This window comes from Schistocerca americana, chromosome 2, assembly GCF_021461395.2.
Source record: "Schistocerca americana isolate TAMUIC-IGC-003095 chromosome 2, iqSchAmer2.1, whole genome shotgun sequence".
Lineage (NCBI taxonomy): Eukaryota > Metazoa > Arthropoda > Insecta > Orthoptera > Acrididae > Schistocerca > Schistocerca americana.
The window spans coordinates 473,289,055-473,313,800 of record NC_060120.1 but is presented as its reverse complement, the minus strand read 5'-3'; the positions used below and the strand labels follow the sequence as shown (position 1 = coordinate 473,313,800).

Here is a 24,746-nt window from a genome sequence, read left to right as displayed (position 1 = left end):
GGGACTGTAGAGAGTTGGGAAGTGCTGCTTGTGGACTCGTAGGCAGGTACAGCTATGCACAGTTAGCAGCAATGTAATTTCAGATGTGGTTGACCCATTGCTTGTCTTTTAAGCACTTCCACATAACAAATCATAAATTCATAATTCATTGCCATTATTCAAAATTCATGGACACAATGCACATTGTTCACCCTCATTAGATTGGGGGGGGAGGGGGGGAGGAGTAAATTAGTGAATCTGGATAGAAAACTTGATGTATCATAGCTTGACAGAGCATTTTATCTTTATGTTGTACTGCATATTACAAAATTTTTTTTGCCAGTCTTAACTCAGTAAGAGCTTGAGAGCAACTGACTATCAACACATTATGAAACTGAAATTGTAGTGCCTCAAGAATTTCGTGGTAAATTCTAGAAACACTCGACCTTCAACTGTCTTGAACACCCGATAAGAGTGCGGGAGAGTGAGAACATTTACACCGATCCACCTGTTTCTTTGTGCAGGTTGAGTGTTTGTTATTGGAAGACTGTAAGAGGGGCAAGTCACTGATGACGACAAGTGTTTGCTGCCAGCGCCACAGAAGACGTGATGAGGATTCAATGAATAATTATGTCGTATTCTTTTATGTGTTAGTGTCTGTGGTGATTGTAAAAAAGACTATTGAACAGCTGAATATAGAGTGCTGTGCACATTCATGTATTGGACTCGCTTGAGACTAGAGACTTATCTTAATTCGTGCCTTGGACTCGGAGAAGTCAAGACATATGTACCTATTTTCATATGGTTTTCAAATGAACTCTTATGTCTCAATGTACTTAATTATTTCTAAAGCTCAAGACACGAGTGAGACGACGAAGATATTTATTTTGTTCTGCATAGCAGTTCTAGTACATCGTTAATCAACGATCTGTTCTAGTACTTCGTTAATCAACGAGTATGTTGACACTTAAGTTGCTATATGTAATCAATAGATTACAGAAATAATAAGATATTATTTTCTGTCATCCGGAAAACGTTAGAATGTGGCGACCTTAGTGAAAGGTCCCGAAGAAAACTGAGATTTAAAAACAGAAAGAAGATATTGGGCATTGCCATAGCAACCAGGCCTAACAAGATACAATAACTGTTTCCAGAAATCGTATTGAGCCCAATAAATAAATGGAAGAAAGTTGTGAGTGCAACGCTGTAAAAGATGTGGGAAAGTAATAGCGAAGAAAACTGGAGAGATGCCCTCAACTTTTCGACTAAGAAGATCGGGTGTGGTGTGTAAGCAATCTTCACACATGTACATCGCATTGACGTCAATGCAGAAACCAGTCACCAACGCCGACTGCACCAGCTGCTGTCCACCAGCGCTGATTACACATTCGCTCACCAACGCTAGAACTCACACCGGATGAGCGAAAAACAATAATTTTTTGATAAAAGTTGAGGGGACGAGTGAATAATCAGGGTGTATACAACCCGGGAAAAACCCGGTAAGTTTTTCATCCTGGGGAAAACCGGGAAAAACTCGGGAATTTTTTAGAATTCCGGGAATTTTGCCATTGTTTTTGTTTCCAGTTAAATTTTTGTAATTTTGACAGGTAAGAACCGATACTATAACAAAGGATATTACTGTATCCTGCTACTGCAGAATAATACTGTAGCAATAAAATATGAACTAGAGATAAAACGAACATAAAACTTAAATTGCAAAGGAAATGTCCATATACAGCAACAAAACACAGTGCTCATACAAGCGTCTGCTAACAGCAAAATGTGTCAAAGGCTTTAGGAAGACTGTGCAATGCTTCGTAACAACAAATTGCCTTAGATGAGCGTGATGCCACAACTGATTACATTAGATTCGTTTTAGAAGTTACGAGTGGGCTCATGCACATGTGCAGTTCAGTCGCATATGAATAGTACCTTCTCCTGCTTCTGGCTACAGAAATGTGGCTGTTGGCTGTACAAGCAGTCGCAGCAAGCAGCTAGATGCTACCGGGAAAAATATAGGGTACTTAAAACCACTAAACAATGAGACACGCAAGACAATACACATTTCTTCAACCCTTAGCTCCTATAATTTTTTTCTCTCTAATCTTGCTACAGCTTTACATGGCGTGCTTTCCGTTCTGCGAAAGAATCTATTACCTCACCAAAGTTCGTCAAAGTTTTTGCTACACGAAAAATCGAAATGTTGTTGTCTAATACTGAAAAAGCTGTTAATACAAATAGGACCCAAGACTGGTGTAGTTTCTCGATCTGATTACGTCTATTTTGTCACTGTCTGCTAAATAAAATGAAATACGCCTTCCTAATACTGCAACAATTGTAACACACACCAAATAAACGAGACTGTTTTGGCACAAACGGTCATTTTTATAATGACAGAATATAATTCACAAAGTAACAATATTAAATGCCTATTAGGCCTACTACAAGCAAAAAGCTTCAAATTTCATTCATACGCTCCAGTTTCTCAAGCATGAGATCGAAAAATAGTAGTACGAAATTTTTATACACACATGGAATCGCCGTATTGTCCCATAATTTGTGTGATGTCCCCGTTTCTTCTCCTTCATCGTTCTAACAAACAGGCTTGTTATCATTAAATCCGTAACTATTCCTGCCAATGTCAAAGCTTATTCGCCAGTTAACTTCACTAATGCTGCCAGAATCACCGGTTTAGTTATCCCGCGATTATTCTCCAGTTAGGCGTTGTTACACGTTCGTACAACGTGTTTTCCGCACTTCTTCCAGAATAGAACTTAAAGCGGCTGCTAACCGTGGACTGTACAACTGGCCCTTACTAGCATAGCGATCTGGCCAAAAATTTTCTGTCAAAATGTCATTTTCTTGGATACACTCAGAAGGTAATACGTAATCCTTCTTACCTGTTATTCGTTTATTTCCACTCTGGTGGTCTGAATTTATGGGTTTTGTTAGTAATTATAACAATGCTCATCATACGCAAACCCAGTCAACCACACAATCAGACAGCGGTTGGCATTCATCCGTTTGGCCTTACTCCGCTCAGCTCGTTTAGCGGCTTTTGTCTGTAGGAAAGTTTGTTTCTACATGCGACGACGATTCCCCTGACAGAGACATCATGTACACTATGCACGCATTCACAAATCAACTTACGATTCATTTTCAGAAATCAACTTAGAATGTGTTAAAAAATGTTCAAAAACCGACAGAGATGCGTTTCATAGTCATATGAAAAATTGATAGACTAACGAGCATTGGATGCTAGACAGTTTGTGAAACAAGTTTTTTTCCCTCAAGAACATGAATTTGAGACATAAGAGTTGGTTTGAAAACCATATGAAAATAGGGACATGTGTCTTGATTTCTCCGAGTCCAAGGCATGAATTAAGATAAAAGTCTCTAGTCTCAAGCGAGTCCAATACATGAATGTGCACAGCACTCTATATTCAGCTGTTCAATAGTCTTTTTTACAATCACCACAGACACTAACACATCAAAGAATACGACATAATTATTCATTGAATTCTTCTCACGTCTTCTGTGAGGCTGGCAGCAAACACTTGCTGTCGTCAGTGACATGCCCCTCTTAACAAACACCCAACCTGCACAAAGAAACAGGTGGGTGGGTATAAATGTTCTCACTCTCCCGCCCTCTTATCGGGTGTTCAAGACAGTTGAAGGTCGAGTGTTTCTAGAATTTACCCCGAAATTCTTGGGGCACTACAATGTCAGTTTCATAATGTGTTGATAGTCAGTTGCTCTCGAGCTCTTACGGAGTTAAGACTGGCAAAAAATTTGTTGTAATATGCAGTACAACATAAAGATAAAATGCTCTGTCAAGCTATGATACATCAAGTTTTCTATCCATATTCACTAATTGACTCCCCCCCCCCCCCCCCCATCTAATGAGGGTGAACAATGTGCATTGTGTCCATGAATTTCGAATAATGGCAATGAATTATGAATTTATGATTTGTTATGTGGAAGTGCTTAAAAGACAAGCAATGGGTCAACCACATCTGAAATTACATTGCTGCTAACTGTGCATAGCTGTACCTGCCTACGAGTCCACAAGCAACACTTCCCAACTCCCTACAATCCCAACCAGTCTCCTGCTGACTGTTTTCCTGAACTGAGGGAGTGATGAAAGGATACTATTTTGGACCTACACAATGTGAAAGAGACTCAACAAGAGCTCAACATTATCGAAAAGGCCCACCATTATGCCTATTCTACTGATTACTTGGATAAACTCTTTACCATCAATATGAGTGCAGTGTTTTCATTATTATTTTATGCATCTTTCTCTTGAAATGGGAGGTCGGTTTATTGGCAGTGGTGTTCCTATCCTCACTGCATGAGCAATCCCTACTCCTCTTTCGACATTCAACACGCATTGACAGGACTTGCACACCTGTCAACAGTCATTCAATTCCCATCATTCTCAGATTAAGCAGCACACAGCCCCTTCCCTGTTCCTACTCCAGCACTACACAGCCCTCTATTCCACTGACACACCCAGTATTTTTACACCTCTCTTTTTCCACTACTCTCCTCTCTCACCTTTCTGTCTAACCTCTTGACTGCACCTAGCTGCCCTACTCAGTACCTCGGCCCTGCATGCTCCCAGCAGCAGTTTACTGTCCACCACCCCACCCAGCTATCCCCCTACCTGCCCCAGCCGCCTCCTACCTCCACCCGATTACCTCTCCCATCAAGCTGCTGCTCGTAGTCTGGCTTCATCTGCCAGAGACTGGTGTGTGTGTGTGTGTGTGTGTGTGTGTGTGTGTGTGTGTGTGAGGGGGGTGGTCTATTTTCAACAGAGACCTTGTTGGCTGAAAGCTTATTTTGTGACTGTCTGTTTGTTGTGCCTACCTGTGACTCAGCATCTCCGCTATATGATGAGTAGCAACTATCCTTTTTTTTTTGCTGTTCATATGGCGCAGAATCTGACATCAATAAGCACAATACGGGAGTATCTGGAAATACTGTTGCCACATTACTCCAACTATATTTGTTTTTTTCAGCAACAATTAGTATGTACAAAAATAGATCAGGTTTTCTGACTGTGCAACAAAGCAAGAAAGGCATGTGGTACATTCAGGAAAACATCTAAAGAAATGCTGCTAATAGAGTAGAAATTTAAGGCAGGAAACATTCTGATCACCAGAACCTGGAAAGATAATTTGCATCGAAGTGCTAAGATAAGCACAAAGTTTGGATGCTGTCAACATTCCACAAAGCTGAAATAGCTGTAACTTAGAAAAGAGAGAAGAAAATTGCTGCTCTCAAATTGAGCCTGACTGTGGTAATTGGCTATAACAAATCAGTAGTACAGGTTTATCAACTGACATCCTCAGAGAAAGATTGGAAAGTATGCAGCAGTTATATAAATTTTACATGAAATTATTTTTCCATATTTCTGATATGGGGATGTTAACAATATTTATTCGTTTTGGAAGTATGCAACAAAAATGAAGTAGGAAAAATTTTCACATTGGGCAAAAGAAAGCAGATGTTAACAAATATAGTATGTGCAAAAAATATGTTTAAGTTATCTAGGAATGAATGTCTTAACTCTTTGAGCTTTTGAGTACAACAATAAAACATCTCATTTAATCTTGTTTTGGGAGACTGTACAAATACATCACAACTGTACACATCTTTGTAGCAGAACAGTAATAGAATAATGGCAACATTCCTAATTTTTCCTGTATGAAGACAAAATTCAACGTTTCATCTTTTATTTTGCTATTTTCAATTTTGTTTCTTGTCTGATCAACAAGAGTCTCCACAATGACAGCCTTAACACATGACCAAAACTGAAGATAGGTTTGAGACAGGTCTTGTGATACTATTTTGCTGCTGTAGTTTTTAAAAGCTTCGTATATAGCCCTTCTGGTAGTATAGAGCATTTCACTTAACATCTGCCTACCTACAGATTTATCCTTTGTTTCATATCTACTGGGTTCTTGATATTGCCTGTATAAGGAAGATCTCTATCACCTTGAATTTCTCTCTATTAACTTTTGGGGTTTGTCTGACAATACATTTATTTTGAGCCACAGTTCCCCTACATGTCACCGAGTGAGGTGACACAATGGTTAGCACACTGGGAGTACGACGGTTCATACCCGCGTCTGGCCATCTAGATTTAGGTTTTTTTGTGATTTCCCTACATCGCTCTAGGCAAATGCCAGGATGGTTCCTTTGTAAGGGCATAGCTGATTTCCTTCCCCATCCTCGACACATTCAGAGCCTGTGCTCTGTCTCTAATAATCTCAATGTCAATGGGACATTAAACACAATATTCCTTCCTCCCTATGTCCACAGCCTCAGTCAAACAATTCCACCTCTTGTCTAAGGAATGAGAACCCTCTCTTCAACTGTTTTACTGAATGTGCAGACTTTTCTGCTTATTTTTCAACTCATTTGAGCCTACTGTTTTTACAAAAGCATCATACTCATTGATTCTGGTCTCTGTAAATATCCTCAAAAGGGTTGGGTTTATTTTTCCAAGAAGGCTAATATATTTATATGGAGTCAACTTTTATAAGTTTCACACCATGTTTTAGCTTCCACATTTACCACTAATGCAGCTTTAACTTTCCTAAAACCATTATAGTTTAACTTGGAAACAAACGCCGGCCGGAGTGGCCGAGCGGTTCTAGGCGCTACAGTCTGGAACCGCGCGACTGCTACAGTCGCAGGTTCGAATCCTACCTTGGGCATGGATGTGTGTGATGTCCTTAGGTTAGTTAGGTTTAAGTAGTTCTAAGTTCTAGGGGATCGATGACCTGAGCAGTTAAGTCCCATAGTGCTCAGAGCCATTTGAACCATTTTTTTGGAAACAAATTTTCCTGCAAACTGAGCTGTTCTCTGAAGTCATCAGCTACTTCTGCACCTGAGTCTGGTAGCCAGTAGAAAGATTCAGCTATGTTATTCTAAATAAGAAGGTTCACAATGAAACAATGAAAAATCAATAACCAGTGACAACTGCAAATAAAAAATATTGACTCATTTCAAATACAACAAATGAATATTTGTTTTGTCGCACAGTACTATCCTAACATTTATTACGTCAATCCTCCTCTTGGTTAGTGATTTTCTGAATTCATGACCTAAAATGACAACTGTTCTCTCTAACTGCACAGACACGTTTTTCATCACACTTGCAACTTTGTTGTCAGACTACTATTTCCTTTCCCTGCACTTCTGACTACCCAGGCTAAATGGACACCTACCACTACCGCCTCCACAATCATCACTAAGCAAGACTGACTCCACAAAGAGAAACCTACTTATCTTAACTAAAATTACTGTTCTGATTATTATGTCTACATGTTGACAAAAAAAATTAATTAAATAAATAAATAAATAAAAAGAATACCAATGTTAGCATCTACATTCTTCCTCCAAATGCACCACTACCTCAGATCTTCATAGACAACAACATGTACTTGGTGTTCCAACTGTCTGCTTGCTTTTATCTATTACTCTGGTAGTCCACTGTTTATTTATCACTTGTCTTGTCCTGTTGTATCTCCAGTTACTCTCATAGTACTGGGTGACAATTACTCATTTCATCTACACTGTGCAAATAATGAAGTATATAACAGGGGAAACTCTCTATTGTGCACATACGAATGTTTATTTTCCATTATTTATTACCTCTACTGCCAAACTAACTTTTAAAAGTAATGCTAAGATGAAGACAGTGTTATTCAATTGATACATTTCTGTTTTTGTTATATGTTGTGCAGCCATGGTGCAACTGTGTTGTAATGTCAGCACAAAGACGATGACACACAATTTGTCCAGATGTGTGGTTTATTCAGTTTGAAAAACACCTGTTTTGGGAAGCTGTGATGTGAAATAATGAGTCAAGTTTTTCTTGTTTAAAGAAGTTGTTAACAGAATAATGTTTTCCCGAAACATGTTTTTCACATTAAATAAACCACACATTTGGACAACTGTTCTGTCACAATCTCTGTACTTGTGTTTCACCTGGGACTGTACATGGACATGCTTTATATAATTAAATTATTAATGCCTTCTTTAGCATGATAAATAATACATGAGAAAGGAATTGTGAAACCACTTACAAATAATGAAAATTGTGAAGAGTGCAAAGTATTAATTCTGCTGCAAATCTGTCATTTGTATTACATCTGTATTTAAATCATTTCAGTGCTGTAGAAATTGAGGAGACCGAATAAGGCAACTTACTAATTCATAGCTTCCTCGATGGACAAACTGCTCTGTGCTTGAGTTGGTGAGAAGGCAGTAAGAAAAACAAATCTGATAATCGATCTTCAGACAGCAACAGACATTTTTACATTAAATCACAGTGTTTCCACATTTATTTATCCCTGAATGGAGGCAGAGTACTCAAGCCATTGTGGATAAAAAAACGTCTGCCATGTTACTTATGATGGTCAGAGCAACATGAAATAAAAAATAAAAAAGTGAGTTTTTTATTATTAAGTCACTTATTTTCACTCACACTAAACACTATCAGGCAGCCTTCTTAAACAGTATGACAAAAATCCACAAAGAGTGCATTCCTTAAAAATTTCTGAAGGCTTCAGTTTTACAGCAATTAGCTTCTATACAGACAACCTTCTACATGCTGATTAAGTGTTTCATTGTCTGAGCTGTGGAACAAAACATCAGTTCTCCTTAACAATAACCACTACACTTAGTTGTAGTGTCTCCGTTCATGAATTATTTATCACACCATGATGTCTTTCAGACCTGCTGGTGATAACTTATTTCTGTAGAGCAAGAATCATCTGACGGCAGAAATAATAGTTTTCAATTTCTCCGTTTTAAGTGTTTCATAGCTGACTGCAGTTTCTCCATCTGTTTTTCTTTGAGATGAGCTTCGGCAGTTGTTTGTGTTAGCTGTGAATGAAGAAACAATTCTTGAAATTAAACTTTCTAAGAATGATGCAAAATATTGGTACCTGTTTTAGCATTAATTTAGAGAAAAATAGCAAATAATGAATATCTTATTTCACAAAAGTATGTATCTTAGGGTGGATGCTGCATCAGTGAAAGGATTTTGCCACAAAAAAGAGCATTCTTAGATCAATAATGACTTATAACTATTCAGTTCGCTCATCAGCACCAGGTATATTACCCAGTCCAACACAGATTCTGGACAAGGGATGAATAGTCAACAAGGAACAAATGGTTTCTTTAAACTGAGAAAGAAATCAGTACCAGACAGATGAAAAATACTGTTATGAAAAAATATATTAAGAATGAGTGAATTAAAGGTGTCCAATATAATATTAATTATAATCAATCAATTTTATTGCAAACTGTTAACATGTGTATACAAAGGTGCAAAATCATAAAAGACAACTACGTAAAATGGCAATAAGAAAGTATGCTAAAGCTAATTTACCTTTGTGATAAAATAAGGAAAAATATAAAGGTTTTTAATCAATAATTAGTCTCAAGAATAAACAAAACCATTGCAAGCTAACAGATACGAGAGTAACACCTTGCTAACTTTCCAAATAGAACTGTATAGAAAGATAACAGAAGTAATTAAATTGTACTGAGAAAATACTAGCACAAGAGACATTTTTAAAACTGACACAGGCTGAGACATAATTTTGCAACAAAACTTATCTGCTAGTGTTGTGTTCTGACATATAACTATGATAGTACTTTCCAACTGTATACATGTCGAGCACAGCACGAAGCCACATTTAAACAGTGTTGAAAACATTTCTCAACATTGTTTTCAGTGAAGTCTGCAACACGTTTGAAACTATACTCATTGTTTGCATCCCCGTCCACACTAGCAACAAATATTTCTGCATATATAATTGCAGTGTTTACAATGCTGAACTGGTAGCAGACATTTCACACAGCATATCTGCATCAAAACCTGTGCTACGAGCAGCAAAGAAGTGCAGTGGTGCTGCACCAGTAATACTTGACAATATAAGAAGGCAAAGACTTAGGCTTTGTTGGTGAAGGAAAACACAGTACAGCGCTCTCGTCAGAAATGACATGCTCTACTAGCTGAATTTGGAAGATGCTGCTAGGATTTTGAAATTTTAGCAAAGACAGAGCTGCTTACCCCAAAGAAAGACACAAGTTTCAGAAAAGCAATTCCTGTGAGACAATGACTTCCTGTTATTCTTCACTTATGGCAACACAATTTTTTTTATCAAGGCCTTGCATAGTTATTCCACATTTTAAAGCTATCTCAAGTAGTTCCTGCAGTCTGTGAAGTTTTGGTTGACGGATTACGTAAAGTTAATTTGGTTACATTAATAGAACTGAAACATATTTTTCTATTGTTCATAGATAAACAAATAGCGTGCAATAAAAACGAATCATCATTTTCAACAAAACAGTGGAATGTCACTGTCCATTCCAAGGAACATGAGAGAGGTATTTTCACAAAACACTCTGTAACATTACTGTTGCCTCGTTTAATGTGTTGTGTTCCCCCTCCCACCACCTTTATCACCAGTTTTTCTTGATCTGCAGTGTCTCCTGTTTCATCTGCTGGTATATCTTGGAGAATCTGCAGTCAAATTTTCAGATGTTGGCACCTGAAGGTGAGTGCCTTGAAAAAGGAAGTGTGTCCAGCTGGGCATTCCACTTTCTCCGTTGTGTTGGATCAATCCATGGGAAACAAAGTGTCTTACAGTGCCCTGTTGCTAGTGGGAGCAAATTTTAGAATTACAGTTTTCTGCCTCTTGAATAACAACCTGAGAAGGCACGTACTATAACTATGACAGCAGTGTATCTCCACAATTTGCAAGCGGCTATTACAGCACACAAATAGGCTGCAATTTGTATTGCCTTCAGGCAGTTGTCATGATCTCAGGGGCTTAGAGATGCTGCTCCTTCATGTCTAACTGCATTTCTAAACATAACACAAAGGACTTCACAAACATTCGAATAAATTCATGATGAATCTTCACACAATTTTGTAAGCTCACAAGGAACTGTACCAGGTAAAATAATTTCAGCTGAATCTCACTGTACAGAATACAAATCAACATTACCAAGCATAATCTTGTTTACCTTCTTTTCAAATGCGGCTCTTGGTTCCTTAAGTTTCTGAATATCATACAATAAATGTAAAGATTCAAATTCAAACTACTTTGGTTTACATAATCATTCAGTAGCACTGCAAGACCTCTTGTTCTCTTCCTTTTTTCATTTTTTGTATTTGCCCTGAGTTAACACAGAACGCCTCCTTAGTGAGTGGTCAGTGCAGCTGACTGCCATGCAGTGGACCCATTTGAATTCCCAGTTCTGCCAGAGATTTTTCCTCGGTGGGAGGACTGGAACGAGGTGCACTCGGCCTCATCAGGCCAACTGAGGAGATACTTGACCAAGTAGTAACAGGTCAAAAACATGACAACGACCAGGAGAGTGGCGTGCTGACCACATGCCCATCCATACCGCATCCAGTGATGCCACTGGCAAAGGATAACACTGTAGTTGGTCAGTTGGGGCTGACTGGCCTGTCTACAGCCAGACTGTGGAACTTACTTCATTAGCAGGCGCCTCAGTTTCTATTAAAATTAAAAGGAAGGTCAGTGTTGGCCGTAATACTGATGTTTTATTGATAGCAGAATCGATTTTCGATCACATCTTCAATACTGTGGTATAAAAATTAAACTCAGACACTGGTATCAAGTTATCAATAACCAAAACTGAGAAGCACAATTGTGATCGAAAATCGATTCTGTTTTCAATAAAACATCAATATTCGGCCAACGCTGACCTTCCTGTTAATTTAACATACATGGTCGTTGTGCACACAGCACTCCATGGAGTAGCCAATCAACCTCAGTTTCTTCTCCGCGTCACTGTGGCTCATGCTAAGCGGCACAGTCATTTTTGGTATTGAATCCTGTTTTCACTCTAGTATTTTTGTAGTTGGCACTACATAAATTTCAGAGGCACTCCTCTGCTTCAGAGTACAAGTTTGAAAATATGATTTCTTGTCTACATCATTATTTTTTACACACTGTAACAAAACACACATACAATATTCCCCAGCACCAAGTAGGGAAGAAAATAAACACTGATGCTACACAGCGGCATTTAGTCGTAGCTGATCAAAAACAATGTTTTCTTTCATCTGTATCAACATAGCCGCAGAGAGCTGTTTTTGTGTGTTACAGCACGTTACAAGTATTGATAACCGAGCAGTGGCTGCATACAATGTCACAAACATTGATACAAAGCTCAGTGTAAGTGTGGCTGTACGTAGAAGTGAAGCAGACAATAGTATAACTTGAGGTAAGGATATTGCTCTCATTATAGCTAGGAACACAAAACATCTACGAAGAGAGAGAGAGAGAGAGAGAGAGAGAGAGAGAGAGAGAGAGAATGACTGAGCAATTGGTTGTATATTACACTGTATGTAACAGCATATAGCCCAGGCAAAATTACACCATAGCTTGTTCCCTACAGGGTAACTGTAATCAACACAGCTATGTCTGCAACCCAATAGAGTCAAAGAAAAGTAAGACATCTGCAAACCGCAATCAAGTCTAAATATGTGTAAGCCTAAGCCTATTACCTGCACTTTTTTTTCCACAAAACAGCAGCAGAAAAAGATCCCCACTACACAGACTAATCCCCTACTTCAAAGACAATATAAAACAAAACACAAAATATAAAATTTATTTAATTTGTACTAAACAAATATTTAAATAACATTGCAAAAAACCTATATCACAAAGAATCAAGTGGTGATACCCTTATAAAAGGCATTCACAAACACTAACCTTAAACCTTATGTTGGTTCTCAGAAATAGGCACCCAAAAGTTAAAAAGTTGAAACACTTCTCTTACTTTCATTCTATTATGTCATATACACTGATGGAAAAAGAAAATTGCGACATCAAGAAGAAGTTGTGTGACAAAAACAAAAGTTGATTGGTGTATACCTACATTTGAAAGATGATATCTAAACACATTTCACACCAGTCGCATAAGAATGGTGCCAGTAGCACCACTATGGGGATGCAAATCAGGTTTGCTTTACATACAAACTGTAACAGTCATGAGATTGATATGGTGAGTTGATATTAGTCAAGAATACCTTTAAGGCAACAAAGATGCCATTACCAACACTTCACTGAGTTCGAAAGAGGTCACGTAATAGTGTTATGAGAAGCCGGATGTTCCTTTTGTGATATTGCAGAAAGATTTGGTGAAAAGTAGCCACTGTGCACAACTGCTGGCAGTGGTGGTCACAAGAATGTACGGCTACAAGGAGACCTGGCTCTGGACAGCCATGTGGTACTACAGAGAGACCATCACATTTGGCACATGACTATGGACATTGTACTGCATCTGCAGCAGGAATTTGAGCAGCACTTGGCACTGCAGTGACCAATGAATTGCTACAAATCAGTTACTCCAAGGACGGCTGGGAGCCAGACATTCAATAGCATGCATTCCACTGAACCTAAACCACTGCCATTTGCAACATTGGTGGTGAAAAGCAAAAAAGCTGTGTTGTCTCAGTGTCAGTGAAGACCGCATGTTAGGAGCAGGACAGCTGAGGGCCTGCAGCCAACTTGTCTGTGTGCCAAAACATTGGACCTACATTTAGAGTTATGGTCTGGGCTGCGATTTCGTATGACAGCAGGAATAATGTCGTGGTTATCTCACACATCCTGACAGCAAATATGTATGTCAATTTGGTGATTTGACCTGTTGTGCTGCCATTCATAAACAGCATTCCAAGGGGTGTTTCCTAACAGAATAATGCTCGCCCACAAGCCGACGTTGCAACCCAACATGCTCTACAGTGTGTTGACATGTTGCGTGGTCCTGCTCGGTTATCAGAACAGTCCCCAATCAAGCACATGTTGGATATCATTGGAAGACAACTCCAGTGTCATCCAAAAACAGCATTAACCGTCTCTGTACTGACAGACCAAGTGAAGTAGGGAATGAAACACCATCCTTCATGTATGTGTTCTACCGTCACTTGTTGAATACATTTTTTATCCATCCTATTACATAATATTGTCAATAATTGATTGTTTTCATTGTTATATTTCAGTAATTAACACTGCAAGATTAAAGGTTAATGTAAGTGGGGGGATAAGCCATTGCAAATCTGAAATGCTGGTACATTAATAACCTTTGTCACTGCCAGAATGTTGAATGCAAGCATGCAAATGTACATGCATTTTGTTTTATAGATGCCAGATGTCAGCGGCAGAGGGACAGCTCCATAAACAGCCACACCATCAACCACCACTCCTCTCCTACACACTGAGCTTGGCCAACCTTAACATCCCACAGCCTTCACCACTGCCTCCCAGATCAAGAAAAACCCATAATCTCAAGAACCAGTCACAACAGTACAGTGCCTTAGCCTCTCATCTGAAGCACTCTCCTCTACTGAATTATTTATATTATCTACGGGCCTCACTGTCAGCCCTAAACCTGCGTTTGATCATGCTACTTTTGTGAAGGATGTACTTCCCTTCACATGTAATGTCCATTGGAAATATCACTTTGTACCCAATCCCAAAACCTTTCCAACAGCAAACCTGGCAGTGAACCCTGCTTTGAACAGTTCAGACCACAATCCCAACTTGATCCACCACCACTACCTCAAAATCATCCCTTACAAGCCTTCCAAAGAATTCCTTACATCCAGCATTGCTTCATGACCTACCTCAGGTCCCTACAACATGACCCTAACCTGTCCTCTGCAGAACTCCAGGCTCTATGTTCCCTAAAAGCTGATGACTCCATCATTATCCTTCCAGCAGACAAAGGATCTACTACTGTGGTACTTCACCGAAAGGAGTATGTTAGTGAAGGTCTATGCCAGCTGTCTGACACCTCTCCATACAGCATCTTCCACCAAGATCCCATCCCTCGTGCCCCTCACAAGGACTAACACCTCAATCCCTAGAATTTCTCACCCCACCCAAACCACACACCTTCTTCCTAAAATCCACAAACCCAATCATCCTGGCCATCCTATACTTGCTGGCTTCAAAGCACCCACTGAACATATATCTGCCATAGTTGATCAACACCTTCAATCAATAGTACAAAGACTCCCATCCTACATCAAAGATACCAACCACTTCCTAGATCATCTGAAATCCATGCCCGTCCCACTCCCACCACACACCTTGCTTGTCACCATTGATGCCACCTCCCTCTCTACCAACATCCTCCATGTTCACAGTCTGTCTGCTACTGAAAGCTTCCTCAGTCAGTGCCCACCTGATTCCAATCCTATGACATCCTTCCTACTCACCTTAATTAACTTTATACTTAACAACTACTACTTCGCCTTTGAGGGGGCAGACATACAAACAGATCATGGGAACCAGGAATGCTCCTTCCTATGCCAACCTTCTCATGGGTCGCTTGGAGGGGGCTTTCCTAGGATTCATGGTTTGGTTTGGATACATTCATGACATCTTTACCATATGGACTCATGGAGAGGCTGACCTGCTAAAATTCCTTGAATTTCTGAATACCTTCTCCCAATTAAATTTTGTACGGTCCTGTCCCGAATTCCAGCCACTTTCCTTGATGTTGATCTCATCCTCACCGAAGACCAGCTACACACTTCCGTCCCCATTAAACCCACCAACAACAGTACTTACATTTTGACAGTTGCCATCCTTTCCACGTCAAACGTTCCCTCCCATATAGCCTTGGGATCTGAAGCAAATGTATTTGTTCGGATGCAGAATCTTTACAGCAATAAACCACCATTCTCACCTCAGCCTTCACTGTATGTAATAACCCCACCAGCTTAGTTAAAAAGCAGATTTCTCAGGCCATCACATCCAATCCTAGTACTGCTGATCCCTCAAAAAGCAACTTTGGACCACACCACTTGTCACCCAATATTATCCTGGTCTTGAATGTATCAAGCACCAACTTTGACAAGGGTTTTATTTTCTACAATCATGCCCGGAAATAAGATCCATTCTGTCTGTGATTTTGTCCACCACACCTAGAATAGCTTTTGTTGCACTCCCAATCTCTGCAATATCCTTGTCAGACCCTATGCTCCTTCTGCACCCATCTCCCTATCCTATAGCTCCTACCTGTGCGACTATCCCTGCTGCAAGACTTGCCCTATGCACCCTCCTACCACGACATATAATAGCCCTGTACCAGGCAAAACATATACTATCAAAGGGAGAGCGACTTCAGACATGACACGTTGTATACCAGCTGTTGTGTAACACTGTTTGGCTTTCTACATCGGTGTAATACCACCAAATTATCAATTAGGATGAATGGGCATCGGCAGAGTGTGTATACTGGCAACTTGCAATATTCTGTTGCAGAGCATGCTCTACAACATGACATCTGTGACCTCGGCACCTGTTTCACTACACATGCCATCTGGATTCTTCCCTCAGACACCCGTTTCTCGGAACTCCAGGTGGGAAGTAACACTACAACATGTCCTAGGTTCTCACCACCCACCTGGCCTTAATTTACGCTAATTTCTTCCATCTCAGCATTTCTTCACTGTAACTATTCTTTGCTTCACTCTGTTTTAGTTTTCTACATCTTTCATTGTCTTTCCCATCTATTTTTCATCACCCCACTCCCACCTCTGTTACATACAAGGCACTTAGCTTCTCACTCTTATTAACTCATGCATGATGTTTAAGCTGTAATCTCTGTCTGCATATTACGCTGTCTTCCACCTTCAAGCTCTCATCAGGTTTTCAAATCTCGTCCATTGCAATCCCCAACAATCAGCTTTTCCTTCTAACCCCATACGGATAACCCCCCCCCCCCCCCATGAACCGGTTCTGGGTGACTTTCCCAAAATCTACCCCTTTTCCTAGACCTCTCCAGTCCTTTTCCTTCACCCCTCTTCCTTCTCCTTCAACTTTTCTGCCTGAAGAAGGAGCCATTGGCTCCGAAAGCTTGCCAATTACAATGATTCTTTATGTGTGTGTTCTGCCACCATTTGGTGAGTAGATTTTTTATCTATCCAATTACTTAAATATGTTAGCTAGACAAATACATTCCCAAAATTGAATTACTCTACATTAATTATTTTCGGCACTGCAATTTTTCTCCATTATCATTTTTTCCCCCATCAGCTTAGTATCATATTTTGGGTTTACTAACTACCACTTCTCCAAGTATCTACTCTTTCATGAAATTTATTGTAAATAATATATCCCTTTTTCCAACAAACAGCTCAGTTTGAAACCCAGTATTTGGAACAATAACTACCAACACACAGACTTAATGGCACTTTAGCCCAAAAAGTGGCCCACTATTCAGGAACAAATATTTTCAATAATTTTAGCAACAATAAAAAGTTTAGCTAAAAATTAAGTCCAGCCTAAGAGGAAGCCTGAAAGACTTACTTGTGGCCAACTCCATTAGCTTGTCTGATGATATATAAACAGAATTAGCTGATGTAGTATATGTATTACTACAACAGCTGCTGCTGCTGTACAACTACTACTACTACTACTACTACTACTACAATCACCACCACTAACACCACAACTAATGATACTATTATTATTGTTATTTCTCTTTCCTGTCTCAGACGTTATGTCTGGTTAAAAACGGAAAGTGACACGGACCTTGATCAAGCGTGACTTCCTTTTAACTGTATGGTATATGTTACATTGCATTTAGGAACTTTCGGGTAATTGAACGTGTATCAATAATTACAGATTTCTGTAGTTGTATATATACGTTTGGATGTAGCTGTATTGCGTTCATGTACTGGTGGATATTGCGTGGTATGACTCCTGTAGTTGAAAGTATAATTGGTATAATGTCAACTTTATCCTGATGCCACATGTCCTTGAATTCCTCAGCCAGTTGGATGTATTTTTCAATTTTTTCTCCTGTTTTCTTCTGAATATTTGTTGTATTGGGTATGGATATTTCGATTAGTTGTGTTAATTTTTTCTTTTTATTGGTGAGTATGATGTCAGGTTTGTTATGTGGTGTTGTTTTATCTGTTATAATGGTTCTGTTCCAGTATAATTTGTATTCATCATTCTCCAGTACATTTTCTGGTGCATACTTGTATGTGGGAACACATTGTTTTATTAGTTTATGTTGTATGGCAAGTGGTTGATGTATTATTTTTGCTACATTGTCATGTCTTCTGGGGTATTCTGTATTTGGTAGTATTGTACATCAGCTTGTGATGTGATCTACTGTTTCTATTTGTTGTTTGCAAAGTCTGGATTTATCTGTTGTAGTATTGGGATCTTTATTATGCTTGCTGTAATATCTGGTGTTTATTGTTTGATCCTGCATTGCAATCATGAATCCTTCTGTCTCACTGTATATATTGCCTTTTCTTAGCCATGTAGTTGATGCGTCTTGATCGATGTGTGGCTGTGTTAGATGATACGGGTGCTTGCCATGTAGTGTTTTCTTTTTCCAATTTACTTTCTTCGTATCTGTTGATGTTATGTGATCTAAAGGGTTGTAGAAGTGGTTATGAAACTGCAGTGGTGTAGCCGATGTATTTATATGAGTGATTGCTTTGTGTATTTTGCTAGTTTCTGCTCATTCTATAAAGAATTTTCTTAAATTGTCTACCTGTCCGTAATGTAGGTTTTTAATGTCGATAAATCCCCTTCCTCCTTCCTTCCTGCTTAATGTGAATCTTTCTGTTGCTGAATGTATGTGATGTATTCTATATTTGTGGCATTGTGATCGTGTAAGTGTATTGAGTGCTTCTAGATCTGTGTTACTCCATTTCACTACTCCAAATGAGTAGGTCAATATTGGTATAGAATAAGTATTTATAGCTTTTGTCTTGTTTCTTGCTGTCAATTCTGTTTTCAGTATTTTTCTTTTAGTTCTTCTTTAATATTAGTATTATCTATTCCTATTTTTTGTCTGTATCCTAGATATTTACAGGCATGTGTTTTTTCCATCGCTTCTATGCAGTCGCTGTGGTTATCGAATATGTAATCTTCTTGTTTAGTGTGTTTCCCCTTGACTATGCTATTTTTCTTACATTTGTCTGTCCCAAAAGCCATATTTATATCATTGCTGAATACTTCTGTTATCTTTAGTAATTGGCTGAGTTGTTGATTTGTTGCTGCCAGTAGTTTTAGATCATCCATGTATAGCAAATGTGTGATCTTGTGTGGATATGTTCCAGTAATATTGTATCCATAATTTGTATTATTTAGCATGTTGGATAGTGGGTTCAGAGCAAGGCAGAACCAGAAAGGACTTAATGAGTCTCCTTGGTATATTCCACACTTAATCTGTATTGGCTGTGATATGATATTATTTGAATTTGTTTGGATATTAAGTGTGGTTTTCCAATTTTTCATTACTATGTTTAGGAACTGTATCAATTTAGGATCTACTTTGTATATTTCCAATATTTGTAGTAACCATGAGTGGGGTACACTATCAAAAGCTTTTTGGTAATCAATGTATGCGTAGTGTAGTGACCTTTATTTAGTTTTAGCTTGATATGTCACCTCTGCATCTGTTATCAGTTGCTCTTTACATCCTTGTGCTCCTTTGCAACAGCCTTTTTGTTCTTCATTTATAATTTTGTTCTGTGTTGTATGTGTCATTAATTTCTGTGTAATGACTGAAGTTAATATTTTGTATATTGTTGGTAAGCATGTTATGGGGCGATATTTAGATGGGTTTGCTGTGTCTGCTTGATCTTTAGGTTTCAGATAAGTTATTCCATGTGTAAGTGTATCAGGGAATGTGTATGGGTCTGCAATGCAACTGTTAAATACGTTAGATGTGAATGTGTTGAAGTGAACTTCTTTAGCAAGAAATTTGCTATTTCATCTTTTCCAGGGGCTTTCCAATTGTGAGTAGAATTAATTGCTCGGGTGACTTCATGTTGGAAAATTATCACTTCAGGCATTTGTGGTATCATCTTGTATACGAGGTGTGGCTAGAAAAAAACCGGACTAGTACTGGTGAAACAATAAAACGAATGCAATAAGGCTGAAAGTCGCGTGGCCTGTCACGTGACTCTCGCTCCGCCTACTGCTCGAGTTTCATCTGCCTCCTGCACTCAGTCTGCCCGTGGCGTCTGTTTTAAGTAGTTGACGTTTTGTCTGTGCGTCGGAAAATGTTGAGTGTACAGAAAGAACAGCGTGTTAACATCAAATTTTGTTTCAAACTAGGAAAATCTGCAAGTGAAACGTTTGTAATGTTACAACAAGTGTACGGCGATGATTGTTTATCGCGAACACAAGTGTTTGAGTGGTTTAAACGATTTAAAGATGGCCGCGAAGACACCAGTGATGACACTCGCACTGGCAGACCATTGTCAGCAAAAACTGATGCAAACATTGAAAAAAATCGGTAAACTTGTTCGACAAGATCGCCGTTTAACAATTAGAGCAGTGTCTGAGTTTACAGGAGTTGACAAGGAAAGTGTTAGGCAGATTCTTCATGAAAGTTTCAACATGAACAAAGTGTGTTCAAAAATGGTTCCAAAGTGTCTCACAATTGAACAGAAGGAACGCCGAAGAATGATTGTTCTGACATCCTGGAAAACATTGAAAGTGATCCCACCTTCTTACAAAATGTTATTACTTGCGATGAATCGTGTTTTTTTACTTACGATCCCGAAACTAAACGCCAATCGATGCATTGGAAAACTCCTGGTTCTCCACGACAAAAAAAAGCACGAACGTCAAAATCGAAATTCAAGGCAATGATGATTGTTTTTTTTGACATCAAAGGGATTGTGCACATTGATTGGGTACCAGAGGGACAAACAGTGAATCAGCATTACTACATTAGCGTCCTGGCTACCCTATGTGAGCGAGTACGGGGAAAACGGAATGATTTGTGGAGAAAAAAGTCATGGATCCTTCACAAAGACAATGCCCCAGCTCACAGTGCGTTGTCAGTGAAGACGTTTTTGGCAAAACACAACATTCCCATCTTAGATCATCCACCCTACTCACCTGATTTGGCCCCCTGTGACTTTTTTCTTTTCCCTAAAGTCAAGCCAGCTTTGAAAGGAACTAGATTTGAGACTGTTGAAGTAGTAAAAGAAAAAGCGACGGAAGTAATGTATGGACCGAAAATGATCTGCAGCATTGCTATGAACAGTGGAAAATTCGTATGGAGCGGTGTAGAGACCGAGGAGAAGAGTACATTGAAGGAGATAACATGAAATTGTAAATAAATGTTTTTTCCAGCATCAGTCCGGTTTTTTTCTAGCCGCACCTCGTATGTCTGTTTCTGCTTGCATCCACCGTGCATGCCTGTTATGTTGTACTGGGTTCGACCATATGTTGCTCCAGAAGTGTTCCATGTCTGTTATGTTTGGTGGATTGTCTATTTTAATGTGTGTGTTATCTATTGTCTGGTAAAATTTCTTTTGGTTTGTGTTGAATGTTTTGTTTTGTTTCCTTCTATTTTCACTTTCTTTGTATCTTCTAAGTCATTTGGCCAATGCTTGTAATTTCTACTTCTTTTCATCTAATTGCTCTATCGCTTCTTGTTGTGAGATTTTACCTAACTTATTGTTGTTTCCACTTGTGGTTTATTTGGTGGTCTATGCAAGAATGGTCTAATGTCTGTATTTGTGTCTTTGTATTCTATATATGTCAGCTGAAATTTTTCTTCTATATCTAACATGTGTGTCACTTCGTGTTTGTGCTTGTTCTGGTGGCTGTCTTAAGATTTTGTTTTCCTCTGATTGTTTAATTGATGTGTGTTGTTCTTTGTTTGTTTGCTCTGGGATGTTTGAGTCCATTACTGTATTTTCTTCTTCTTCTGATTGCACATTATTTTGTTCCAGTATTTGTTGTACCCTCCCCCCACGAACCATGGACCTTGCCGTTGGTGGGGAGGCTTGCGTGCCTCAACGATACAGATAGCCGTACCGTAGGTACAACCACAACGGAGGGGAATCTGTTGAGAGGCCAGACAAACATGTGGTTCCTGAAGAGGGGCAGCAGCCTTTTCAGTAGTTGCAAGGGCAACAGTCTGGATGATTGACTGATCTGGCCTTGTAACAATAACCAAAACGGCCTTGCTGTGCTGGTACTGCGAACGGCTGAAAGCAAGAGGAAACTATGGCCGTAATTTTTCCCGAGGGCATGAAGCTTTACTGTATGATTAAATGATGATGGCGTCCTCTTGGGTAAAATATTCCGGAGGTAAAAGAGTCCCCCATTCGGATCTCCGGGCGGGGACTACTCAAGAGGATGTCATTATCAGGAGAAAGAAAACTGGCGTTCTACGGATCAGAGCGTGGAATGTCAGATCCCTTAATCGAGCAGGTAGGTTATAAAATTTAAAAAGGGAAATGGATAGGTTAAAGTTAGATATAGTGGGAATTAGTGACGTTCGGTGGCAGGAGGAACAAGACTTCTGGTCAGGTGACTACAGGGTTATAAACACAAAGTCAAATAGGGGTAATGCCGGAGTAGGTTTAATAATGAATAGGAAAATAGGAATGCGGGTAAGCTACTACAAACAGCATAGTGAACGCATTATTGTGGCCAAGATAGATACGAAGCCCACACCTACTACAGTAGTACAAGTTTATATGCCAACTAGCTCTGCAGATGACGAAGAAATTGAAGAAATGTATGATGAAATAAAAGAAATTATTCAGATAGTGAAGGGAGACGAAAATTTAATAGTCATGGGTGACTGGAATTCGAGTGTAGGAAAAGGGAGAGAAGGAAATGTAGTAGGTGAATATGGATTGGGGCTAAGAAATGAAAGAGGAAGCCGCCTGGTAGAATTTTGCACAGAGCACAACTTAATCATAGCTAACACTTGGTTTAAGAATCATGATAGAAGGTTGTATACATGGAAGAACCCTGGAGATACTAAAAGGTATCAGATAGATTATATAATGGTAAGACAGAGATTTAGGAACCAGGTTTTAAATTGTAAGACATTTCCAGGGGCAGATGTGGGCTCTGACCACAATCTATTGGTTATGAGCTGTAGATTAAAACTGAAGAAACTGCAAAAAGGTGGGAATTTAAGGAGATGGGACCTGGATAAACTGAAAGAACCAGAGGTTGTAAAGAGTTTCAGGGAGAGCATGAGGGAACAATTGACAGGAATGGGGGAAAGAAATACAGTAGAAGAAGAATGGGTAGCTTTGAGGGATGAAGTAGTGAAGGCAGCAGAGGATCAAGTAGGTAAAAAGACGAGGGCTAGTAGAAATCCTTGGGTAACAGAAGAAATATTGAATTTAATTGATGAAAGGAGAAAATATAAAAATGCAGTAAATGGAGCAGGCAAAAAGGAATACAAACGTTTCAAAAATGAGATCGACAGGAAGTGCAAAATGGCTAAGCAGGGATGGCTAGAGGACAAATGTAAGGATGTAGAGGCTTATCTCACTAGGGGTAAGATAGATACTGCCTACAGGAAAATTAAAGAGACCTTTGGAGATAAGAGAACCACTTGTATGAACATCAAGAGCTCAGATGGAAACCCAGTTCTAAGCAAAGAAGGGAAAGCAGAAAGGTGGAAGGAGTATATAGAGGGTCTATACAAGGGCGATGTACTTGAGGACAATATTATGGAAATGGAAGAGGACGTAGATGAAGATGAAATGGGAGATACGATACTGCGTGAAGAGTTTGACAGAGCACTGAAAGACCTGAGTCGAAACAAGGCCCTCGGAGTAGACAACATTCCATTGGAACTACTGACGGCCTTCGGAGAGCCAGTCCTGACAAAACTCTACCATCTGGTGAGCAAGATGTATGAAACGGGCGAAATACCCTCAGACTTCAAGAAGAATATAATAATTCCAATCCCAAAGAAAGCAGGTGTGAAAATTACCGAACTATCAGTTTAATAAGCCACAGCTGCAAAATACTAACACGAATTCTTTACAGACGAATGGTAAAACTAGTAGAAGCCGACCTCGGGGAAGATCAGTTTGGATTCCGTAGAAATACTGGAACACGTGAGGCAATACTGACCTTACGACTTATCTTAGAAGAAAGATTAAGGAAAGGCAAACCTACGTTTCTAGCATTTGTAGACTTAGAGAAAGCTTTTGACAATGTTGACTGGAATACTCTCTTTCAAATTCTAAAGGCGGCAGGGGTAAAATACAGGGAGCGAAAGGCTAGTTACAATTTGTACAGAAACCAGATGGCAGTTATAAGAGTCGAGGGACATGAAAGGGAAGCAGCAGTTGGGAAGGGAGTGAGACAGGGTTGTAGCCTCTCCCCAATGTTTTTCAATCTGTATATCGAGCAAGCAGTGAAGGAAACAAAAGAAAAATTTGGAGTAGGTATTAAAATCCATGGAGAAGAAATAAAAACTTTGAGGTTGGCTGATGACATTGTAATTCTGTCAGAGACAGCAAAGGACTTGAAAGAGCAGTTGAACGGAATGGATGGTGTCTTGAAGGGAGGATATAAGATGAACATCAACAAAAGCAAAACGAGGATAACGGAATGTAGTCGAATTAAGTCGGGTGATGTTGAGGGTATTAGATTAGGAAATGAGATACTTAAAGTAGTAAAGGAGTTTTGCTATTTGGGGAGCAAAATAACTGATGATGGTCAAAGTAGAGAGGATATAAAATGTAGACTGGCAATGGCAAGGAAAGCGTTTCTGAAGAAGAGAAATTTGTTAACATCGAGTATAGATTTAAGTGTCAGGGAGTCATTTCTGAAAGTATTTGTATGGACTGTAGCCATGTATGGAAGTGAAACATGGACGGTAAATAGTTTGGACAAGAAGAGAATAGAAGCTTTCGAAATGTGGTGCTACAGAAGAAT

At 39.3% G+C, this 24,746-nt stretch overlaps 1 protein-coding gene across 2 annotated transcripts in view; it reads right to left on the bottom strand.

Annotated features, from left to right (window-relative positions):
• Nucleotides 1–8,130: 8,130 nt before the first annotated feature.
• The window catches only part of LOC124596162 (protein chibby homolog 1), a 55,995-nt gene continuing 39,379 nt past the window's right edge, over nt 8,131–24,746 (bottom strand). For both annotated transcript variants that reach the window (XM_047135197.1, XM_047135196.1), the window contains one exon: nt 8,131–8,883. In XM_047135197.1, coding sequence (XP_046991153.1) covers nt 8,794–8,883 — 90 coding nt within the window. In that variant the 3' untranslated portion in view covers nt 8,131–8,793. The remainder of the gene's footprint in view (nt 8,884–24,746) is intronic.